This window comes from Anopheles merus, chromosome 3L (genome assembly GCF_017562075.2).
Source record: "Anopheles merus strain MAF chromosome 3L, AmerM5.1, whole genome shotgun sequence".
NCBI classification, from domain to species: Eukaryota; Metazoa; Arthropoda; class Insecta; order Diptera; family Culicidae; genus Anopheles; species Anopheles merus.
Window position 1 is genome coordinate 8,675,148 of NC_054085.1, and position 21,932 is coordinate 8,697,079.

Here is a 21,932-nt window from a genome sequence, read left to right on the forward strand (position 1 = left end):
GCTGTAACGATGCGTGCATGTGTTGAGAAAAGGGAGTCGGTCGAATCGAGAAGAAGATGTATCATACGTACGATTCATCGGTGTTGGAGGGTTCAGTGTGACGAAGTTCACGTGCAACGGTTTTTGCACTGCTAGCACCAGCCTCACTTCATATAACAGTTTTGCGTGAAAGGTTCCAGCATAAAACTCACGCGAGTGAGTCCGCATGAGGTTGCCTCATTTGTGAGCTCCAGTGAGGCAGCTGTCCAAGCTAGTGAGATGAGTTGTCAACTCCCTCAACTCTTGCTGAGAGAATCATTGAGAGTGTGAGCATACCCTGCCGAAGCATCGGTACACCCGGCCCAAGGGAGCAAGGGAGTAACTCGCGGTGAAAAGCCCGAGCCCGAACCATTCTGTTGGCCTGGGCACCGTTCGCAGGGGGGAAAGAGAACTGGTTTCTGCAGAGCCAGAGCGATACTCTGCTCCGTGTTCCGTGGGTCGGCTACAAGGTTTTTGTTGCTGTTGTTGTTGTTGTGTTGGTTCCCTTTTCCGTTGGTCCGCGCACTTGATGCTTACGGCTCGCTTGCCAGGGCCACGCCGGTTCGAGCCGTGTGGTGTGCGTTCGGACCTAGGCAGTGCCGCCTCGCTCTCCTCAGTAATCGCGAGATCCCGCAGCAGTGAACAACCAGCGTACGGGCGCGGTGCATGTGTGTGATCTGTTTTTGTATTTCTGCTCTCGTTCGCGTTTACGCGCGCGCATCCAAGCCGGTATTTACGTCGTCATCGTCGTCGTCTTGGTCGTCGTGGTCGTCGTTGTCGCCGCCGTTGTCAACGTCAATATCGTCGTCGGCGTCGTCGTTCTCGCCGTGGTCGTTGGCATCGCTCCGTTCTGCCATGACGATGCCGGCAAGTAACGCATTAAAGGTGGACCCTTTCGATCACGTGGGAAATTTGGTGCTGCGTTTTGTAACGCACACTACCAAACGTTAGGGGTGTTTCAAGGTGTAAGGGAATTAAAGAGAAGCGAAAAATAATTGCAATGCAAAAACAATGTTGTTGGAGTTATAAGCGTTTTTCTATTGGTTTATTTTTTAATACAATGCTTTATTTGAACAAAAAAAAACAGAAAACACTACGTACGAACAAAAACAGAAAACAAATAATTTATTATTCAATCGCTTCGTGTTTGTAATGGAATTCTGGAATTCTGGAACTGGTAACTCTTTTTTTTTTAATTTAAATGTATTATCTACAAAAATTTAAAATTGATGTTATTAATTGATTGATCTATTGCACTAAAACATATTTGCAAATAAATTATACCTATAATTTTAAAATAACTGACGGCTTGCTGCTATTAATTTAAAGTTTTCAAAATCCCTTCGAAAAGTAGCATCAAAATACTATCACACCAACTGTCATCCGATATAAACAAACCCAGAAAGATGACAGTCTGCAGCCATTGACAGTTGAGTGACAACTCTGGTTCATGTATCGTCTAAACTTACCAACTCCTTATCAATCTTTCCACTTCCCTCTCCTATCCGGCATCTTTTGGCAGCATGCTATCTCGTTAGCAGCGCCAACTTTAAATATCGAGCAGCAAAATCATTCGTCAAAAATAAAACAGCTACACTCAGCGAGTAAGCATTTGTAACCATCGGCAACGGCTCACACAAAAGGGGCAGCAAAAAGTAGGTGGATTATGTATCACGATAGTATCGAAGCTAACCAGCCTCCAGCATCAGCCCGGATCGCTTCAGCATAGGCTCAGTCAACGAGGTTAGCTCGAGCCTCAAACAAGCACACACACCACACCACACCTCGACCAATTCGAAACCGCAATTCAATCGCACGTGGGGCTGAGAATTGGGCCGTCCAGGTTCCCAACAGCGTACCGGGGTGGTTGGCTTTCCCATTCCCATTGATCGTATTGCTGTTACGCTTTTCCATCTCAAACCACTGTGTCGCCGGCGTCTTTGTGCGATCGTAGTCACAGGGCGTTTGGTTTTTGTTTTACCCCGTCGCAGTGTATCGTCGCCCGGAAATAGAGAAGCTCCCGTGCGTCTTGTCTTCATTTTACGCCGAGTGTAGAAAAGAAAAGCACAACCCCCATAAAACCATCTTTTCTTTAAAAAAAAAAGTATGAGGGTGGAAGCATTGCAATTGGCTTGCTCACGTCCAAAATGAGAGCTGCAGTAAAAGTGCATCCATAACGCTGGGAATGTGTGTGAGTATATGTGTGAATACGTGCTAGTGTAAAAGTGTATGTTTGTTGTACAGTGCAGTGGGAAAATTGGTTGCAAATCGGTTGCATTTAGCAGTACAACAGCAGCGACAGCAGCAAAAAGGAAAGGGGCAAAAGTTCACTACCGTTTGTCATTGTTGAATTGAAGGGCTGACCGACAAAGGTTGATAGTACACCCTCCTTTTCCCTTCTCTCCTTTCCGGTATCTGATGAAAAATCTTTCCAACGTCATTGCAGTGATTGGCGAGTGAGTGTGTTTGTAGTCGCATTGTGGTGCATTGGGTGCCTTGCGCTTGTTTTACATCAGAGAGAAAGCAAATTAAAATGCAACTTACAAGCCGTAGTCGTTTAGTGAAAATGTAGAGTGATGTGAGTTAAAAGTAAGTTTTGTGTCGGGGAAAAAACGGGAACGTTCCATTGTGCAGTGCAAAACAGTTTTGGTTGGGTGAGGTGGGACAGTTTTTTGATGCATCGTAGATTGTGGATACATCAGTGTAAGTATAACATTGTTGTTTGTTAGAAGTTATGATCAAACGCATGATTTACGCGGACAAGACAAGCAGCTAGGCCTGTACAGACTTTCGAGACTCATTCGTAGCCACGTAGCCGGATAGTCAAGACAGTCCTTGCTACGAGGGGGACGGTCGATATGAGCGTTAAACCCAATGATTATTATTGGATAATGGGTATTAATTTTAATTCGAAACAGTTCATGTTTACCAATAAAGATTATTTTACTGGAAATACGCTACATTTACTTAATTTTATAATACTTCATATTTATTTAATATTCTTCTGACATCTTCTTATCATTTGGGACGGTTTGATAACTCTCTTCAGCATCGAGAAGTTGTCTTACATAATATGAATTATGCATTCTATCGTAAAATGTCTCTATCAGGCTTTATGATAAAGGAGTTTTGAAGGGTTTTCAATGTCTGCGTGTGCCAGATTAAAGCTTCACTCAACATGTGCAAGCTGGAAAACGACACATACAAAAAAAAAAACGCCAGCATATGCGACCATGTTCCAATGCATATGACCCATACGCCCACCTAGCCGTCCAACCGGATAAAACATATCCTTCCAAACTTCCCGAACTCCCACCCGCCGCCCGAACGCATTCGTTGACATTCGACCGGCTTCTGTGGTGTTGACATTCTGCCAAAGTACGGATGTGAATCGTTTTCGATTTCAACCCCACGGTCTGTGCGCCTCGGTTTTCTCTTTTCTCGGGAACTCTTCCCATTCCCATGCACTCGCAAGTGACCCGTATAGTTTCCGTGATTTCTGTTCAGTTTGGTGTTCGGAGCACCAGCTCCCCTCCCTTGCTACCCTTTGGGTTTTTTTTGTTGTTGGCCATTGGTCACAAAAAGCGATTAATCTTTCTCGCCAGCTGTGACCGGTTTCAACCGAACCTGTGTTCCACAGTGTTCGATCTCGTTTTGGGTTTTGTGTGCTTACGGGAAGTGACGGACATTTGCCGAATCTGGGATACCATCGGTATGGAAATGGAAACGAACTAATAGGCCACTGCTAGACAAAAGCTGAAAATCATTTCAATTGCATATTGCGAGCAGCATTCACCGTGTGCGGAGCAGTTCGGTTTTGTGTGAAATATTAAACATTCTTTTGCGAGAACTTTAAACGAAGTTTTCTGCGAACTGCAGAGCTTCAAATTTATTTTCTTGGATAACACAAAATCCTTGGTACAAAGAAAAAAGGTATAAAAAACTTGAACGAAAGTGTACGTATGCTCAAAATTTAAAATCTATCGATCCATCCATCGAGATTCCACTGAGCCCCGGAAGCCAAATCGATGTCGGAGCAAAAGTTCTATTCTTTTTCCAGGAGTTTCCGTGCTCCGACCTACCCTCGGGGAACATTTCGGTTTCAGGATTTCGGTGCAGCTCATAGCAGCTTCTGACCCCCACCCTTGGGTTTTAAGCATGTAGAACGGTTTGCCGCTGACGTGGCCCAGATGCCTCCGAGATCGATGCAGTGGTTTAATTAAAAATACATGTTATCTGTTCTGGGATGGTGGGATGGTTCCAAAAGCAAGAGTCTCAAGAGTGTGAAGTATGTCGGGGGTGTACGAAAGAAAAATGATCAGTTTTGCTAAATTTACGTTCCATTTATGTTACAAGGTGTCTGTCTGGAGTTGAAGTGTGGTGGTTGGATTTGAGGTGAATGCGTTAGACTGTTAAACTTCACCAAATGGCAGCAGCAATGTTTGTGTTACGTTATGTGTTCTGGAAAGATTTCTAAGAGGCTAAAGGAATGGAATAGCATTTTTGCCGATGTTTGCGATTCTTAACATCATTATTATTCAGCAATCAGCAATCGAGTTTCTACAAGCTCAATACCAGATTTACGTTCAGAGTGCGTTCTGGAACCGAAGAAGCTTGAAATTAGTTATTAGCCTGCAATAAACATTATATCAGTTCTTGAACAGAGTAAGATGCAGCAATCATTGCAGGAATGTGATAAATTTGCGATCTGCTCTATAATTGAACGAGATACGATATCAGAGTATGATCCGTAGTGAGTTTGAAATCAGTGTCAGTGAACGTGGTTGTCTTCAGTTCTAAAATGCATACAATTGCAGCGTAATGAAAAGCAAAGAGCATAATGAATATTGCAGCAATTGATTGATTAATTGGTTGATTGAGTGTAAACACGAATAAAATCAAATTGTTACAATATTGTTATCTTCCTAATTAGATGTGTACCATATTTTTATCAAACTAACGTTCGTTTAAAACTTTACAAGGTTAATAGTGCATGTTATTTTATATAATGTAAAATATTTTCATATAGCTAATCATATAAAATTAATGATGAGACTTAGTTACTAATAATAGCATTTCAAATTGAACAAAACATGTCCTCTGTTTGTTTAGTTTCAACACCCAATTTAAGAACCATTTAAACTCTTTGGTTTTCTCCCCTTTCCCGATTATACCGTTATCAATCCCTATCCCCACTACTTCTGTAGCAAAGAACTGGATCGTACCGACCAGTGTGTTTGCTTCTCTGTTTCTGAAAAATTACATCCCATCAATCAGATTTATTCACCATAATTGGACGAGATTCGGCCGAAAACCATGTAAACCAACACCGAGCACCCCTTCCGTTACACTCCTTTTCAGGGCACCGCTTGGTGCGCCTTAGATCAAGTTTGGGGATCGATACGCACGGTAGACAGACACCGGTGGAACAGATAACTTAAGACCCCATGCACACATACACTCTCGTACAGTCGCCGTTTTCAAATGTCACGCGCCCTGCTCTATCGCAGATCGAGGCAAACGTCTTATGACAAACTCGGGTCTTAAGCGTGTCACTACCATTGCCATACGATACTCCCGCAAGATCCGATGGCCAAAACGCGCTCTGGCCAAAGCTCGGTGGTGGATTGGATTTCGTTTCTCCCGCTTGGACACCTTCCTAGCAAACATTGTGCCAACAGCGCGGGCTGTAAAATCGTAACGGAGCTGATACGGAAAGTCGATCCGAATATTGCCATTGCTTTCAGGATATAACGGATTGCTTGCTTTGCTTGGCGGAAGGGTGCCGAGATGAAATAAACACGGAGCAGGTACAAATCACAGCACAAAAGATGGTGCATGATACGGACTGTCTGTCCTGTGAACGTTGAGTTAAGTTGTTTGTAATTTTGTGCGCATAACACTGTATCCCTGTAATGCAAATATCTAGATGAAAGCGTGCTAAAAATTGTGTCACCATCTGACACCTTCCAAGAATTGTTTTATTTGTTCACAATCAGCACTTGGACGTAAAGCGATGTCCATTTGCAAAAAAAATACAATGCAGCAAAAAAAACTGGATACGAAACTCGGGCCAGCTTGCGACATGGTTTCGTGTTACTGCGTCGGCGGAAAGATCGGATTTTCATTACCATCGGTTGAGTAACGCACTACCTCTCTTCGGGCTCGCTCCAATCACAAACGCAAAAACACACTCAGCTCAACCAAAACCAAGACAATGCAAAACGGACATTTAAGCGCAACCGGGGGGAAAACAGTTGTATAACATGATATTTGCTTACCTGTACTGTGTCATGCGAGCTCTCTTTCGTTCGATGCTTACGCTTTCTACACTGAGATGAGTATGTTAGTTTCAATCACAGAATGAAAAAAACAACTTCACCCCGCATACACAGAAAGAAAAGCTGCTTAGAAAAGCTGGACCCCCAGTACGTGGCATGCAAAAGGTTAAGTCAGCGTTAACCTAGAAAAAAAAAACAGCAAAACCATCGGCACGAAGAGTGCATACAGAAACCACGATCGTGCATTTGCCGTGTCGAATCGAGTGCCCGTAAGCCGTCGCGTAGGCCATGAAGATTGATTGGTTTGAGGTTTGTTTTTTCGGAGCTCACTACTCGTAAAAAAGAACCGGAAGTTTGCTGGAACGAGAGAAAGATCAATAAAGAGGCTGGAAATGTTGGCGGCCCAATTCGATCCATCGATCATGGATACGCGATCGTATCGTATCTGTAATAAAGCAAGACGAGTTTTTTTTAACGTTTTTTGATGTCTGACAAGCCCCTGCCAGAAAAAAAGAAGAAACTAGCCCGGAACCTGCAAAGCTTTACGAGCTTTCTTGGCATCACCCCTTCAACTTCATCCCAGGAAGTAGGTGATTCATGCTAATGACTTCAAATTTGGTGATACATTTTTATGAGCTTTTGCTTTCCAGTGCATCATACATACCTCACACACGCACGCCACTAGGGCACACTTTCAACACCTTCTACCTCCGCCGGTGATGTCCTAAAGTTCGTGATGAACTCGAACGCCAATACAATTATGACCCTTAATTGGAATGGGTAGTGTAAGAGAACGGGAGAGAGAGAGAGAGAGAGAGAAGGATGAGGGGAGCAATTTTGGGATTGGAATGGTGACAAAATAAACCTTTGTTACCTTTGCTTTACTTTTATTATGTTTCCTTCCAGTCGCCTCCAATGCCACAAATCTTTTGACCTTTTGGCCTTCTCGTCTTGTGTGTCATCCTTTGTTAGTGTGGGAGCGGGCAGGGCAAGTGTAAAGGGAAGAGAGTGTATGGTAAATATTTTACATCGAAAGCTCTTCACATGCACGGGAACATGAGTTGGATCCCATCATCATGTAAGGACCTTTGAATTGGGGGAAACCCCCGTTTTTCTCTTCCTCTCTCTCGCTTAAAATCTTGCCTCTAATGGGGAAAACATTCAACATATCGCTCGAATGGAGTTTTTTTTTCTCCCCATTTTTGAAACGGTTGCCGGTCATCGTATGTTTGAACTTCATTTTGTTTCCTTTTGTCCCTTATGCATACGGTCCCCTCACCCTTCCCGCCGGTACCTTTTTTGCGCACTATCAAACACGGACAGATTTTGGGACGTATTCAGATCCACTCGAAACCACCAGGCGGTTGTGGTGTGATTTGTATGCACACACAGTGGTTTCTATTTGCCTTTGCTTTAAGCTTTCCGTTAACTGATGCGATGCCTTTCTTTGTACCTTTTTCACTTCCAGGAATGACCAAAATGATTCAACAGAAGCTGCCACGGGCTGTTTTAACGATATTAACAGGTAAGTGGTTCCCGACCAGCCTCCCCGTTCGCTCCTTTCCGTCATACCTTTCCTAGGGACGCTCCGAAGGACAGACCTCACGAGAGGATAGAAATGTTAGCTGTTTTACGTGTTACGCCCGGAGGTCCTCATCGGTCCTTACTCTGCGTCTGCTATCTGGTGGCATTCCTCCGCAGCTTCTCGGTGCGATACTGCTGGCGCCTGTGCCAACGGGTCCTTTTGACCTTCTTGTTTGTTTTTTTCTTTCGGTCTCGAGATGTCCTATCGCTAATGTAATGCAGCCGCTTGTCCTTCTCATGTAGGGTGTCCTGTGATAAACCACCCACAGGTACTGCCGGCAAGGTAGCATGAAGATGAAACTTTGCCCGAAAAGGGAGGGTGTTTGCCGGTGACGCTAGATTACACATAATTTTCTCGCACTTTAATTACTTAAGCCCCTGGACACGGACGCATTGACCACCGAGACGGGAAAGCGGGATGTGTCATCTCGGAATGTTGAAGTTGGCAGCATCACCAGGCGTCTTTCTTTCATTGATTATTTGGAATCGTGCGACGTTCCAGGACGGTGTTTCGGCGCGGCGCGTCAAACGAAGGGGTAGTTTCCTGATATCAGCAGCCACCCAAACCTTCCGGTGTCGCCCGCTTGGGAACACCCATCTAGGGAATGGTCTGCTATAGAGATGTCCTCGGAACGGCGTTTGATGTTCTGTTTGATGATGTGTCATTTACTGTATTCAATGTGTGGAGTCGACCGGGTTCCTCGGATTTGTCCACTGCCTGTGTCCATGAGGTAGTGAGGGTGATAAAAGTTGATTGAGTAGTAGAGTGTGTGTGTGTGTGTGTGTGTATGGGTGCTGGTACCAATAAGCGTTGGGAGACGAACCTTTTCGTGGAATTGAGAAGTAATGACGCATCAAAGATAAGTCAGTGCACAGTAGGTGGGCTAAAGCAAGGATCAGGAATTAATGAATTTTCTAAAGTATTAGGGAAGTGGAAGATGAAAAGGCATTAATTCGATAAACTATGTTCAACTTATTGATTTCCATAATTTTCTGAATTTGTGTATAGTATGTCCTGATCTTTAGCAAATAACGTTGTGCTGCAAGGAATCGGATGCATATTTTCGTTTTGGGAAGAAATCGCTATTATCATTTTATGGCCATTGATGTAGACATTACAAACTTTTATCGTAAACTCTTAAGGTATGATAGGTAAACTCTTTGAAAGAATGATAGATTTCTGATACCTTCTCCCGGATATGTCAAAGCTATTTGTAATGAGACCGAACTGCAACTGCACGAACGAATACATTATATAATTTCAAATATAAGACAGTGCAATATACACTTGATCTTGATTTTTAGATACTTTGTTGAGTCTCTATTAAGGGAGAACTTTATGTGATGTAAATTGAACTCTACGGCTCTCTTCTAAAATACGCTCTTTACGCTCTTTAGATCCCATAGTCTGTGTCTGTGAAATGTTTCATAAGCGTTTTGTAATTGCGTTTCACCGGATTATGGGAACTGACAGTTTTGTAATATGTGTGAATGTATTGGTACGGAATAGTGATGGGTAACCAGAATCGCACCAACGGCTCGGAATCGCTTCCGAGCATTGCTACTCCGGCTCCGATTTCGAAAAATTCAAACCGTTGGTTCCGCCCGGAGCCGTCGGAGCCGTTCGGAGCCGTCCGGAGCCGTCCGGGGCCGTCCGGAGCCGTCCGGTGCCGTCCGGAGCCGTTGGAGCCGTTGGAGCCGTTGGAGCCGTCGGAGCCGTCGGAGCCGTCGGAGCCGTCCGGAGCCGCTAGTCGTTCTTCTTCTTTGGCACAACAACCGCTGTCGGTCAAGGCCTGTCTGTACCCACTAGTGAAGTGAGCTTGGCTTTCAGTGACTTATTTTTACCATAGCAGGATAGTCAGTTCTACGTATGGGGGCACGGTCTATTCGGGACTTGAACCCATGACGGGCATGTTGTTAAGTCGTACGAGTTGACGACTGTACGGTTTGGTGTTACCGATATTTCCCGATATTAGCGATAATTTAAAAAAAAAACAGCTCACGAGTAGAAAAAGAGTCTTCTTCATTAATTGCTCTGAAGTTTTTTTGTGTTTTTTTTTTCAAAAATAAAGTATATAAGTAATTAATTAAAGTATATATGTATACGGAGCAAACAATTTTTTTAATTTTTTTTTTGAAAAAAAAAACACAAAAAAAACTTCAGAGCAATTAATGAAGAAGACTCTTTTTTTACTCGTGAGCTGTTTTTTTTAAATTATCGCTTATATCGGGAAATTAAAGCGCTTCAGAATACTTCCGACTATTACAACTGCTCCGACGGCTCCAACCAGCTCCGTCGGCTCCAACGATTACTACGGCTCCAGACGGCTCCAGACGGCTCCGAGGTCGGAGTTTTGCACCTACCTTCCGGAACCGCTTCCAATTTTGGCGGAGTCATTCGGAAGCGATTCCGGATTTTTGTTGAATTTACCCATCACTAGTACGGAAAAGGCCGCGCGAAGACTACATTGCACAAATTGTAACGACACGATCTGGAGCCAGCATGCATTTAAAAAAGTGTGAAAATAATTCCATTAAAAATCTATTAAAAAATAACACGACGTAGGGGTTTGCGAAATCATAGGCATAGTGGAATTTTCCAGTGGATCCCAAAACTAGAGCATTGAAAATTAAAATTAGTTCAAAATTAACAAATCAATAGAAACCTTAAAATTACTCTGAAGTATGATGATATGGAAGGACATTCGTTAAGATGTTACTAAGGGCCATTGATAGATAGATCAAAGTGTAGAAACAATAGTTTGGTGAATTTAATTAAGATATTACTTACTGAAACTTATTCCAAAATAATTGAATTTTTTTTATAAAAAACTTAACCAAATTTTGATAAAAAATAACTGAGCTTTAAAAGCTTAGCGTAGCAAGTAGTAAACCGCAACCACCATATTTTCTCTCCACACTCTTATGTGCAATTTGTTTGGCTCTTTTGTGAAAGGATAATAATTATCACACCATAAATAATACACCTATCCGGCTGGGCAAGTGTAACCTGGTGCCGGCCAAATGCGATCGTCTCCCACAACCAAGACTACCGAGACGCCCTACTATCGAATTACCACCGTCGATAATGCAGAGCTTTTCGCAAATCTTCACACACCATCAATAAAACGATCCTTGCGAATCAATTACAGAGCCACCGGCAGGCTACACCCTCCAGTCCATTGCCTTCTCTTTCACCGTGTGGCACCTCATCCGCAACACGTTCCCGGTCATGTAGAATCAGGTCCGAGAAGGCGAAAGTCATCGATCTTGCGTCACTCCCCGCGCCCGAGCCCCGCTCCACTCGTCACCGAATCCACCCACGTGCAACGGAAGTTAATCGAGAGTGCGGAAAGGAAAACTAATTTATTCCCGCGAGAAGCCTGTCGACGGTTAGCCAACGGGCGCAGGCGGCGGCCCAGGCGTTCGGTGTCTTCGTGCTGCCGGATGTACGATGTTCGGGGTAGAACATATTTTCCACTTGTTCGCGGGTTGATTAATAACCTGCCTCACCTGCTGGAAGCTGCGAGATGATTCGGGGAGGAGCAGAACCGAACGGCAAGGATACCGGTCCGAGCCTTTCGGTCGAGCGGTTTGCTAACGACCCATCCGGTTCCACCCGCGGAACCTGTCGCTGTTACTCGGGCCCACCTTCTTCGGGACGGAGCTTATGGAGGAGCATTATTATCTGCGAGCTGCCCAGTTTTCCATCCGGTGACACTTTGCCACGTCAGCAAAACTGTCCTGCAAACTGTGCACCGTTCGTTGATCCCCTCCATCGTCTCTCCGTCTCCGACAGGTTTCTCCTTGTCGGGAGACCAAATGGTTCGCATGATCCTGCGTAAATGGCGCTCATTGGGATTGGGTTATGAAAATGAAAATCAGGGTTGTTGCTTCAGAAAACACTTCCCACCGGAACCAGCGGTGTGAGGGTGCGCAAGTGAACGGTTGCAGCACGTGCTTTGGTGACGTCTGATTAACTCGGTTGCCCGGGAACTACGGTGCGGAAAGTTCAAGTTACGATCGAGAACCCACTATTAATTAGTTTGTTTCGATCGGTTGTGTCATGCGGAGTGCGGTAGCGCTACCATTGAGGTAAGGTTGTACAGCATGATTTGCGCGAAACACTGCAGCGTGAATTCGAACGATTTACACTCGACTGGAGCGTGTAGCAAACAGCAATGAAGGTGTCAATGAGGGTGGTTCGAACAGGGTAATTTAATTAACACGATTCCTGGCGGGATGGGTCGAGTATAGTAGACAAACAATTAATGCATCTAAGTGATGTTTGGCGGGCTCTTGGAACGCGCCTATTATCGCGTTGTTTGCAGGCGTGAGCGTGACTCGCTGGCTTTGATCGGTACAAATAGTGCTACATGCAACTTAATAGGTAACTGAAATAGTTACCTATGCAGGATATGGATATAGAATAGAGCCACTGGAAATTATTCATTTATTTCTTGAGTTTTGTTCAGTGAATTATCAGAGAATTATAAGTTAGTAAATATGAACAAAAAATGCGTCGTTTTTAATCTGCCTAGCTCAACGTTAAATTTTGTTACTCTAGCAATAGAAATGCCATTCGAAAATTATGTAACTTATACGCTCGGAAAAATGTGTTCGCCTCCGATCGAAAACTAATCAATCCTTGCCAACACACTTAAAGTTGTACTTAAGTAATAAAATTCAATCATAAAAATACCTAAAAATAAGAAAACCAACTGAGAAATAAAAAATATCCTTACTTTTATAAATGTTCCCAATATCTCTTCAGATTCAAATCCATTACACCTAAATCCATCCATTTTTAATACAAATTGTTTTGTTTATGTTCGTTTGAGTGCTTGTACGAAATCAATGAAAGATAATAAATGATTGCACGAGTAAGATTTTCTGAGATGATTTATCGAATGATGGTATATAGCTAGTAGTACAGTAGCAAACATACTGTTTGAATTATGGTTAAGTCATGTTACTAGGCTTCCGTACTAATCTATTATACATCACTAGATAAAAGAAGTATTATGATGATGATTGATGTGTTAAACCGAAAATAGTACATTTCATGGGATCACAAAAACAAACTATTGCCACCACTAAACCGTAAACATATTCATGCTTTTCGATTAATTCACTCACCTTATTTATTGCGCCGTTCAAGCGTAATGACACGTATTCTTGATTGGTTTATTAGCTTTAATTATTCTATTGCAACCAATAAACGGCAGGATACGAAAACGGCATGCATTAAATCTTGCTCACGGCTCATAATTAACCTACCAGAGCTACCCGTGTTTTTGTTTTACAAATTGCCCTCTCTCACACACGCGCACCCATTTCCCCAATAACCATTTCCTTCTCCATTTCCGCGAAGTGGGTCTATTGCATTGCATGGCCTGAGGGCACTTGTGAGGGATTTTATTATTGTGTGTCCTAGGTGCCGACCCCGGGTTAGCATTAAATATCCTAGCTACAATAATCCAGCCTCATTTTGCAACGATCGGCCATCCAAAGGATGAAGCTGATCCAGATCATCCCCCACTGCTTTGAGGGAGCCCAGATTGTCGTTCCTTGTCCCTACAGTCAGGCGCCGGTGCCTTTAAGGCGTCTGAAAAACAAATGGATAAACACGTCACACACGCACACAAACACATCCAGCTAGCCTTAAAACAAAAGCAAGTAGCAGCTCCACCGCGCTCCACTGGAGCCGCACACGCAAAGAAGGAGATATAATATATGCCGCTCTAAGGATAATAAACTTTTATTGTTATGATGATTGTGTGTTTCTTCCGTCTAGTTTTTATTCGCTTTTTCTCTGTTTCAAGACCCACAATCACCTCCGTTTTTGCTTGTCTTCCACATTAACTCCACCGCCCTGTCAGTAGCACGCTTCCGCTCGCTGGCTGTTATCCGGTTTCTTGTGGTAGTGCAAGTGTAGTGCGTAGCTGGGGTTCTTCAGTCCGCTGGCATCGTCGGGGTGTACCGAGCAATGTAAACCACGTGCCCGTGAGATGTTTTTAGCGCTTTCGTTTTGATTCGTGAAGGTCAGCAATGGGTAGCATACGGGGTTGTGAAGCCTGTCAGGAAGCTGGTACAGTCATAGTTCGTTCGGCCAGTTCGACGGGACGCCATCTTTCGGCATGGCTGAGGCACTTCGTCTACAGTAAGCAGCAAAACCAAAAACAGCTTTCATACCCGATGGACCGAAAGTGAACTTGACTTTTGGGTTCTCTCAACGTTACCGCCTCACTTCAGAACGAGAAAAAAGGGGTTTACTTGTCCGTGTGAGTATCCTTTTTGCTAGAGCATTGAAGGCAAATGGGTACAGCGCGGTACAATCACCTGGCCCCTTGACGAGGGAAAACTTTGCCGCCTTTATTGTAATGTTTCTGTTTCGTTCCTTTGGCCATCTTTTACCTTTAACCGGAAGAATGGAAGGCGGACAGATAAAAGCACCCCACTGAAGTGAGGTAACATTGACTGGCCGGAGAGTTTCACGCAGCTAAAGAGAAGCTTGATATGAAAGGTAAACGGTAGAGTAGCTTTAATTTTTATTTTTCACTTGAAACGATATCGTGAAAAGAAAATAAGTGTCGGATAAAGAAATAGAAAATGTTTGAGAATTCTTGTGGAGCTTTGCGGCTATCATTGACCTTTAAAGTCATAAGCATACCAAAATTATCCTTTAAAGGTGCAGGAACATGTGTTTTCAAAGAAAAGACTGTATGTTCTTGTTTTGCTCAATTTGTTTTTAAAACATCCATTTCATTGCAGATTTTGAACATGAAGCTTTGTTTGTTTTTTATTTATGCAGTAATTTTATGTATCTTGTTCTTTTATGGTTATTTCAATTTCAATTTCCATAGCCAAAACTATACCTGAAAATCTTTTGAAGCATAATGCGTATAATTTTTTCTGCTGCATAGAAAACATCAGATATTCTTGTTTCGTTAGATGTACTCTTGTGGAAGAACTTTAAAGATTTATTTTCGTTACCAATCAACGCACCAATCAAAATAAATGAAAAGGGAAACATAAGGCACGGCAGAAAAGGTGATGCTATAAATCATTAAATACTGTTTTTAATCCGAATACAAAAGGAAATGAACGCACCCTTACCATTCAAACCAATGTATGGATGTGTGTTGTGGTGGTTACTTCATACAATTTGCAACATTATGGTAGTTGTTGTTGTAGGTTGATGTAATAAAAATAACATTAAATGCCACCCGGGTTCGGTTTGCGGGGATGGGTCACTTTGTACACAAGCGAACACCGACGGCATCGATCTGATCGTACGGTCCCATGCATTTATTATCTCGAAATTTAATTAATCACTCGTATTAAACCGATCAACCGACGACTGTGACTGGGGGGAAGTGTGTGTGCGTGTGTTCAGCCGATGAAAGCAGTGACGAAAACGCCGCCAACCGAAATCTGCCTACACTGATGGACACAAATCAACTGTATTTGCGCATGCTGACCACGTGAAGAGCGACCAGCTGCTGTCGACGGAATGGCGCCCCGGAAGAAGCGCACATTAACTCTTGGCACCGGTGCGGAAACGAAGCATTCGAATATCGGCATCGAAATTGAAATTGTCCACCCTCCCAAAGCTTGAGCGTTTGGTTAATACCGTACTTTCGTCATTTCGTTTTTTCTAGCATGTACCTTTTTTGTGAAGCTGAGGAATGAATTTTTAATACCACTCACCTTTCCACTTCCCATCGGAAGACGATGAGTCTCGTTGGCCCAACCAAAGGAAGTAAGGCAAAATAGCGGTATACAGCACAAGCGCACACACATACACACACACAAACAACATTTATTTACAGAGTCGTAATGCAAAATAAACCAAGTTGATACAGAAACGCGGTACCGCACGGTTACGGAGCTGTAAAAAATTAATTACACACTCATTAGTATGCCGATTGGATTGCCTCACGGAATCTCATTTCACGTTGACAATATTGCGTTGGTATTTAAACATTTAACGTAAATATCGATCCGCAACCAGTCCCGGACACCCTTTGTGAGCGTTTTTTATTGTGACCCCTCAATTTCGGCCCTTGAATGTTGGGTCCAGTTTTTCTGTGCATATTATAAATTGTTGTTTCTTTTGTTGCGAATTCAATTTGGGACATTACATGAAGCTTTACCGCAGTTGGGTGACAAAAAAAAAAAAACTGTTCCCTTTTTGAATGCAGGTTGGATTAAGCGAGGCTATCAATCTTGGAAATGTATCCACAGAACAGAGGAGTGTTATTGCGTCGCTTCAATTGTGGCTTAACAGTAGCACTGTTTGCTAATTGGGTTTTATAGCCTTTCGAGCATCCTCTGTAGTGTGCAATTGGTATGAATTATCTTCCTCTTTTTGGCTTAATGACCATGCTGTGGTCATGCCACTGTATACAGGCTTTCAGGGCTAGATGTAACGGAACCAGATAGTCAGTCCTTGCTATTGGGGTGACGGTCCATACGAGGCTTGAACCCACGACGGGCATATTGCTAAGACGTTCGAGTTGACGACTGACTATTGACTTCATGTTTTTAGAACAATTTACCGTTTTATACGCATTACTGAGCAGGACGTTCATGAAATATTGTAAAAATATTGTATCTATGCAACTGCAACTTTTGTTCCTTCGATCTTCGATAGACGTAACTTCCTTCGATCGTACGACGTAACAACATGTCCGTCATGGGCTCAAGCCCCGAATGTATCGTGCCGTCATATGTAGGACTGACTATCCTGCTATGAAATCAATAAGTCACTGAAAGCCAAGCCCACAAGTGGTACAGGCAGGCCTTGACCGACAACGGTTGTTCAGCCAAAGAAGAAGAGAGAAAGGGTAAATATTACAATCAGTTGTAAAACTTTGGGTAATCTGTATAATCAATGAGTATTTTTTTCCCATTTCTAGTCTTCAACTCTTCATGGTTGTTCATTCTGATTATTCTATTTTATTGTATCTACGGTTAAAATTTTAAGCGCCGCGTCAACTTGATTCGCTGGACGACTTCTACTCTCCACTCAGCTTTGTATGTGTATCACAGGAAAAAAAGAAGGAGAACGACATATGCTACAGTGTTTTCCAAGTCACTTTCGAATGAGCACCTAAATATTCGCCACATTCAAAATGTATTTAAACAGCGGTCAAATGGTGTATTTGCTTCAAAATGAAATTTCAGTTTTAATACATGATTTATTACACATAAAAAAGAACTGTGAAATTCAATTCAGCTTTAGACGTGTTGAAAATCATGGTGAAGAAATAAAAAAAAATATTATGATGGAATCAGATTGATTTGGTATACATATTGCACGCGGTGAATAATAATGTTTACATTCGAAACTAACTTGGAAAACCATACATCGTAATAAAAATGGGAGAAAGTCGCACGAGACATCGCCACTCTTGCTTGATTTTAAAAATGATTGTGAAGAATTCCAAACCTCGTAGATACTGGGTTGAATTCCTGAAACTATATGTTACGGAAATTTCAATTGAACCAATCAGAATAGTCCCTCCGGTTACTCATGTCACTTGATCATTTCACATGACTGTGTTGAAAACGCTACGACAAATAAAAATACGTCAGTATTTTTACTTTGATTTATTTCTCTGAGAACACTTTTTTGTTAAAAATAAAAGTAACCACCGGAAAAATAATAAACACTTCCACCAGCCGTGCACACATTGCCACAACAATGGTTCTATTTTTAGCTCTCCACATTCTAAACTCTCACTTCCCTGCGACTGCACCCCATAATGTGTGGTGCAGCCATAACGAAGGCCACGTGTCTCACTGCCCACTAGAAAGAAGATGACCAAGAAGAGGTGATAAAACCAAACATTCACTCCCACAAATAATAATAAAAAAAACGAAAACAATTGATTTGTGATTCTTCTGTGTGAGCAGCACGCCGAACGTACAATATGCTAGCAATGGCAGCCACGGCACAAGGAATATGGTCAGTCAGATGGTATGAATGGAGGAGGTGGAAAATAAAACACATGTGCACGCACACCCACTCATAATTTCATAAAGCAAACCATGCCTTCCTTCCCGACCTCCATTGCATGGAACGCATTGCATTCCGTATATCGTTCGGGTGCAATGGGGCGACGTACGGCTCAATCGAGTTATGAAGAAAAAATAAACTACCATGAGTTCTTTTCTATCATGCGTCTTTCCATTTTGTTGCTACTGGTAACTTTGTTTTCCTCTTTCCTTCATCACAATCGCACAAGCCACCGGAGGCTGTCAGTTGGGTTGGGCTACTTCAGTTGGCAGAATGGCTGTTTTATTTACGCCCACCCAGCCCAACCCAGGCACGACTAATCACGCGCGGTTGGGACGATTTTATTTTCCACTAAAATATTTATGCTTCCCATTTCGTTCTAAGCTGCCGAAAGACTGGTGCCACGACAAAGCCGGTGGGCTTGAGGATGAGTGGGGTAAAAGCGAGAAAAAAATGGAAATACTCTTACATTCGTTTCCAACACCCACCCGAAAGTGCAGTACGATGAATGAAAAGCATTCATAAAAGTGAAAGAAAACGCACTAAAGCTGGCATATAAAATAAATATTGACGCGATCGCCATTGCCGCTGAGAAAATGTGGCTATGGGGCTGGGGAGCATTGACAAGTAGAATGGGGCAGAACGCCAAACGCAAACGCATGGCACTTTTCAGCTGTGCTGTAAAATTAGAGACAGCTCCAACCCGAAACAGAAACAAAACAAAACCAAGACACACACAAAAAATCCACCCTCTTTAATGGTTTCGCTTCGTGAAGGCGGATATTTACTTTTCAACGTGTGCCGCCCCGAGTACGTACCACGTGTGTTTACGAGTGGTGCAGTGATTTGAGGGGCCGACCCAAGCTGGAAACCCCCTGCCCTCGGGAGAAGCGATGGGATTTATTGGCGTTTAATCAAATGAATAATTAAGTTAGTGCAAGCGCCTGTGTAAGCGGGTGCGAAGCGAATGCTTTGGCCGATGCTATCGACGCCTTCCAGCATGCTGAGGGTTCTTGGGGCCCAGCGTTGGCGAAGGTGGGCTGATGGTGGCAAATGGCTAGTGTTGGACCGTTTGGGAAAACGATCATCGTTAAGAGTCGCCAGATTTAACGACGTTCCGGAGGAAATGATAGAGTAGTAGCGATTAAATAAAAATCGATCGACCGTCCAGGGGGAAACAGCATAGCCAACAGTGGAGAACGTGTGATATGTGAGATCTTTTCATGAATTAATGAGTGTTGATACTAGGTTAGGTGCTAAAAAAGAAGGGATTGAATATAAACTAGCGACAAAAACTATTCCTTGCCATCCATTGGGATGGAAAAACAAACGAAAACATACGTTTAAATTACACATTACTAGCGAAATGAAAAACTATGGCAAACACATTTATCAATCAGTTTTATAATTAGTTCGCCCTTTCCTCTCTGACAATTTCTCTATGTTACCATTTGCTATGTAATCAAACCGAATTTTTCAATCAAAATATGTAAAATAATATGTTTGAATAAATATTGAATTGATGATTAAAAGTGAGACTGTAATGTGGATTTGAAATGCCATGGCAAATATTTGCTAACTAATCTGCTACGAATCATGATAAAACTCTAATTTACGAATAATTTGCCTCGTATATTCTCGAGCAATAAATGCGGGGAATCTCAATCGTTTCATTCGATCTAGAGTAATTATATGTAGCTTCTATAGTTCCTCCTTGCGTTTCTACTAGAAGTGTTTGGAGTAAATGACAGAAATCGATTGAGTTCAGTCTATATACTACAAACTGGGATTGTGTAAGTGGTGGTCAAAAGGATGACCTGTTATCCATCTTGCTTTTTAATGTAATTATGTTTGCTGTACACGAGGAGAAAGCGGCGTTAACAGAATGGCAGTACAGTTTACAACGAGTTTCATATGGCCTTGGAACAACAGCTCTCAATCAAAAGTTAAAGACATCGAGGTGATTGGTCATTGGTTGTTGCTATTATGCCTGCTGTTGTTAGGCTACTGGAGGAGCTGCTTTAAAGGATGTAATTCATTCGAGGATATGTTTTAACTATATAGATTGATACATTGTATTCAACTGAATTCCAACTTATGACCGTTGGGTGCTGGACCTCAGTTCCGCTGTGGCTTGGGTCAGCTCTTGAACGAGATAACTCTGTCATTCACGGATATGTAAAGTCTTGAGCAATATGGTTCTCAGTAAGGTCTGCCATGTACAGGGTGTTCACAATTAATGAGAAAAGTATTCTATATTTCTTATATTTATTTATCTTCTTCGAATTAAAAATAAGAGCCTTTTACAAAGAAATTCAGCTTCTTATTCTTTTTTTTACCGCTAAGAAAATTCGTCTGCCTTAAAAACTAGAACTCCCCTCGCCTAAAAAAGAAGCGCTTTCTACTAATCGAAATCAAATTTGCATCAGACACTTGAACCATTGTATTCGAATTGTACAGTTTTGCTTTTCTAAACAAATCTCTAAAGTTGCTAATCTAACACACAACGAAAGCGAAAACTAAAATCATCTCAATAATCAAAATACGTCAAGGAAAGGATACACATCGCGCATCTCTGTTTTGGTCCATGCTCAAAACACCCTTTGGTACGTTTGATGCGTGAATAGCGCACACCAATCGGGATGACATAGTCCACCACAACCGAAAGTGTGAAGTGTTGGTAAAAGTCGCGTACGGTACGCATACACACACATACAATACCACCCATGCTGCACAATTAGTTAATTTATACAATGGTGTGGCCACACGGCCGCTTGTTTTGGCTTTTCCACCAAACTTGTAAGCCGCGCGACGACAATGCCCACGGGGCGCGGTGACAGCGCAACACATACCCGAACTGCGCACAACTGACATGCAGCTCGCCGAAGAGAGTCGGCGAGGTGGGAAAATACTGAACTGGTGTAGTTGATTTGTTAGCCCACACGCGTCACAACAGCGCCATTTCAAGGGGTCAATTTTTGGGGGCGCCGGCGTGCTGGGTCGACCTGCCCTGCGGTTCACAAACGAGACAGGTAAACAAGTATTTTAATTAATTTGATTTGGGATGGATTTTATAATGAAAATTAACAATGTTCGCGTGCTCATTTGAACGCAATTGGCTTGTGCGCTGGGCGGTGAAAGCTTCCGGTCGATCGGTGTGTGAGTGTGTATGTGTAGGTCACTATTTGATTAGCAAGTTCAAAGGGCGAACTCGGCTCCGGGTTGAAATCGGTTGTGGAGTTCAATGCTTTTTCGCTGTTTCTTCTTTTAACCGATGGATCGAAACGTACTCAATGCGGAAATGTAGTGTTAGTATTTACAAAACAAAATAATGCCACGAGTACAATAAAAATACACAAATATACGTATACAGTTTTTATTAATAAACTCCTGAACTCTTTACATAAAAAATAGTTTTCTATGGCTAGAACACTCCCACAAATCGAGTTACAAACCTCCATGTTAGTATTGCATTGAATAAAAAGGGAGCATAATTGCATTTGTGTGCATGTTTGCAGTAGAAACGCACACATGCTCGGATAGGTTGTGGAAAAAATCATGTTCAATGAAATAAACAACAACGGGGAGCGATGCAAAAAACCAAACAAAAACAAAATATTCTCCCAACTACAAAACATGCTCGAGCGAGCAAACAATCACACAATATTTCAAACAGACACATGCACATCCTGCAGCGCCCATCTCACCCCGCAACCCCTGTTTCGGTCTGGCTGGCTGTTCCAATTAAATATGTATATTATATTGCGCCTACTGGACCTAACTATTGTCGGTTGGGCGCGACTTTTCCAGGCGCGAACTGTGTACTTACCCCCTTCTACGTACGTGTGTTCTTTTTTAATTGGTGCGGGGCAGTAATGAGAGAAAGAGAGACAGTGTGTTTGTGGTCCTGTTTTGCTGTTGTTGTTGTTGCTGTTGTTTACCCGTCGGTTGATAACAACTTCTGATTTACGAGCAGCAGCTCTCCGCCGGGCAGCCAGCACCGGGTTACCCTGGGAAAACGC

The 21,932-nt window shown here is 42.7% G+C and overlaps 1 protein-coding gene across 6 annotated transcripts in view; it reads left to right on the plus strand.

Annotated features, from left to right (window-relative positions):
* The first annotated feature begins 467 nt into the window (after positions 1-467).
* Positions 468-21,932, plus strand: part of LOC121599705 (nephrin-like) — a 250,036-nt gene continuing 228,571 nt past the window's right edge. For 2 of the 6 annotated variants that reach the window (XM_041927725.1, XM_041927730.1), the window contains exons 1-3: positions 510-1,195; positions 2,465-2,721; positions 7,768-7,824. In XM_041927725.1, the coding sequence (XP_041783659.1) occupies positions 7,770-7,824 (55 nt within the window). In that variant the 5' untranslated portion in view covers positions 510-1,195; positions 2,465-2,721; positions 7,768-7,769. Of the gene's footprint in view, positions 489-509; positions 1,196-2,464; positions 2,722-7,767; positions 7,825-21,932 lie in introns of those variants that run through there. The other 4 variants (XM_041927728.1, XM_041927726.1, XM_041927727.1 and 1 more) reach the window with 4 other exon arrangements.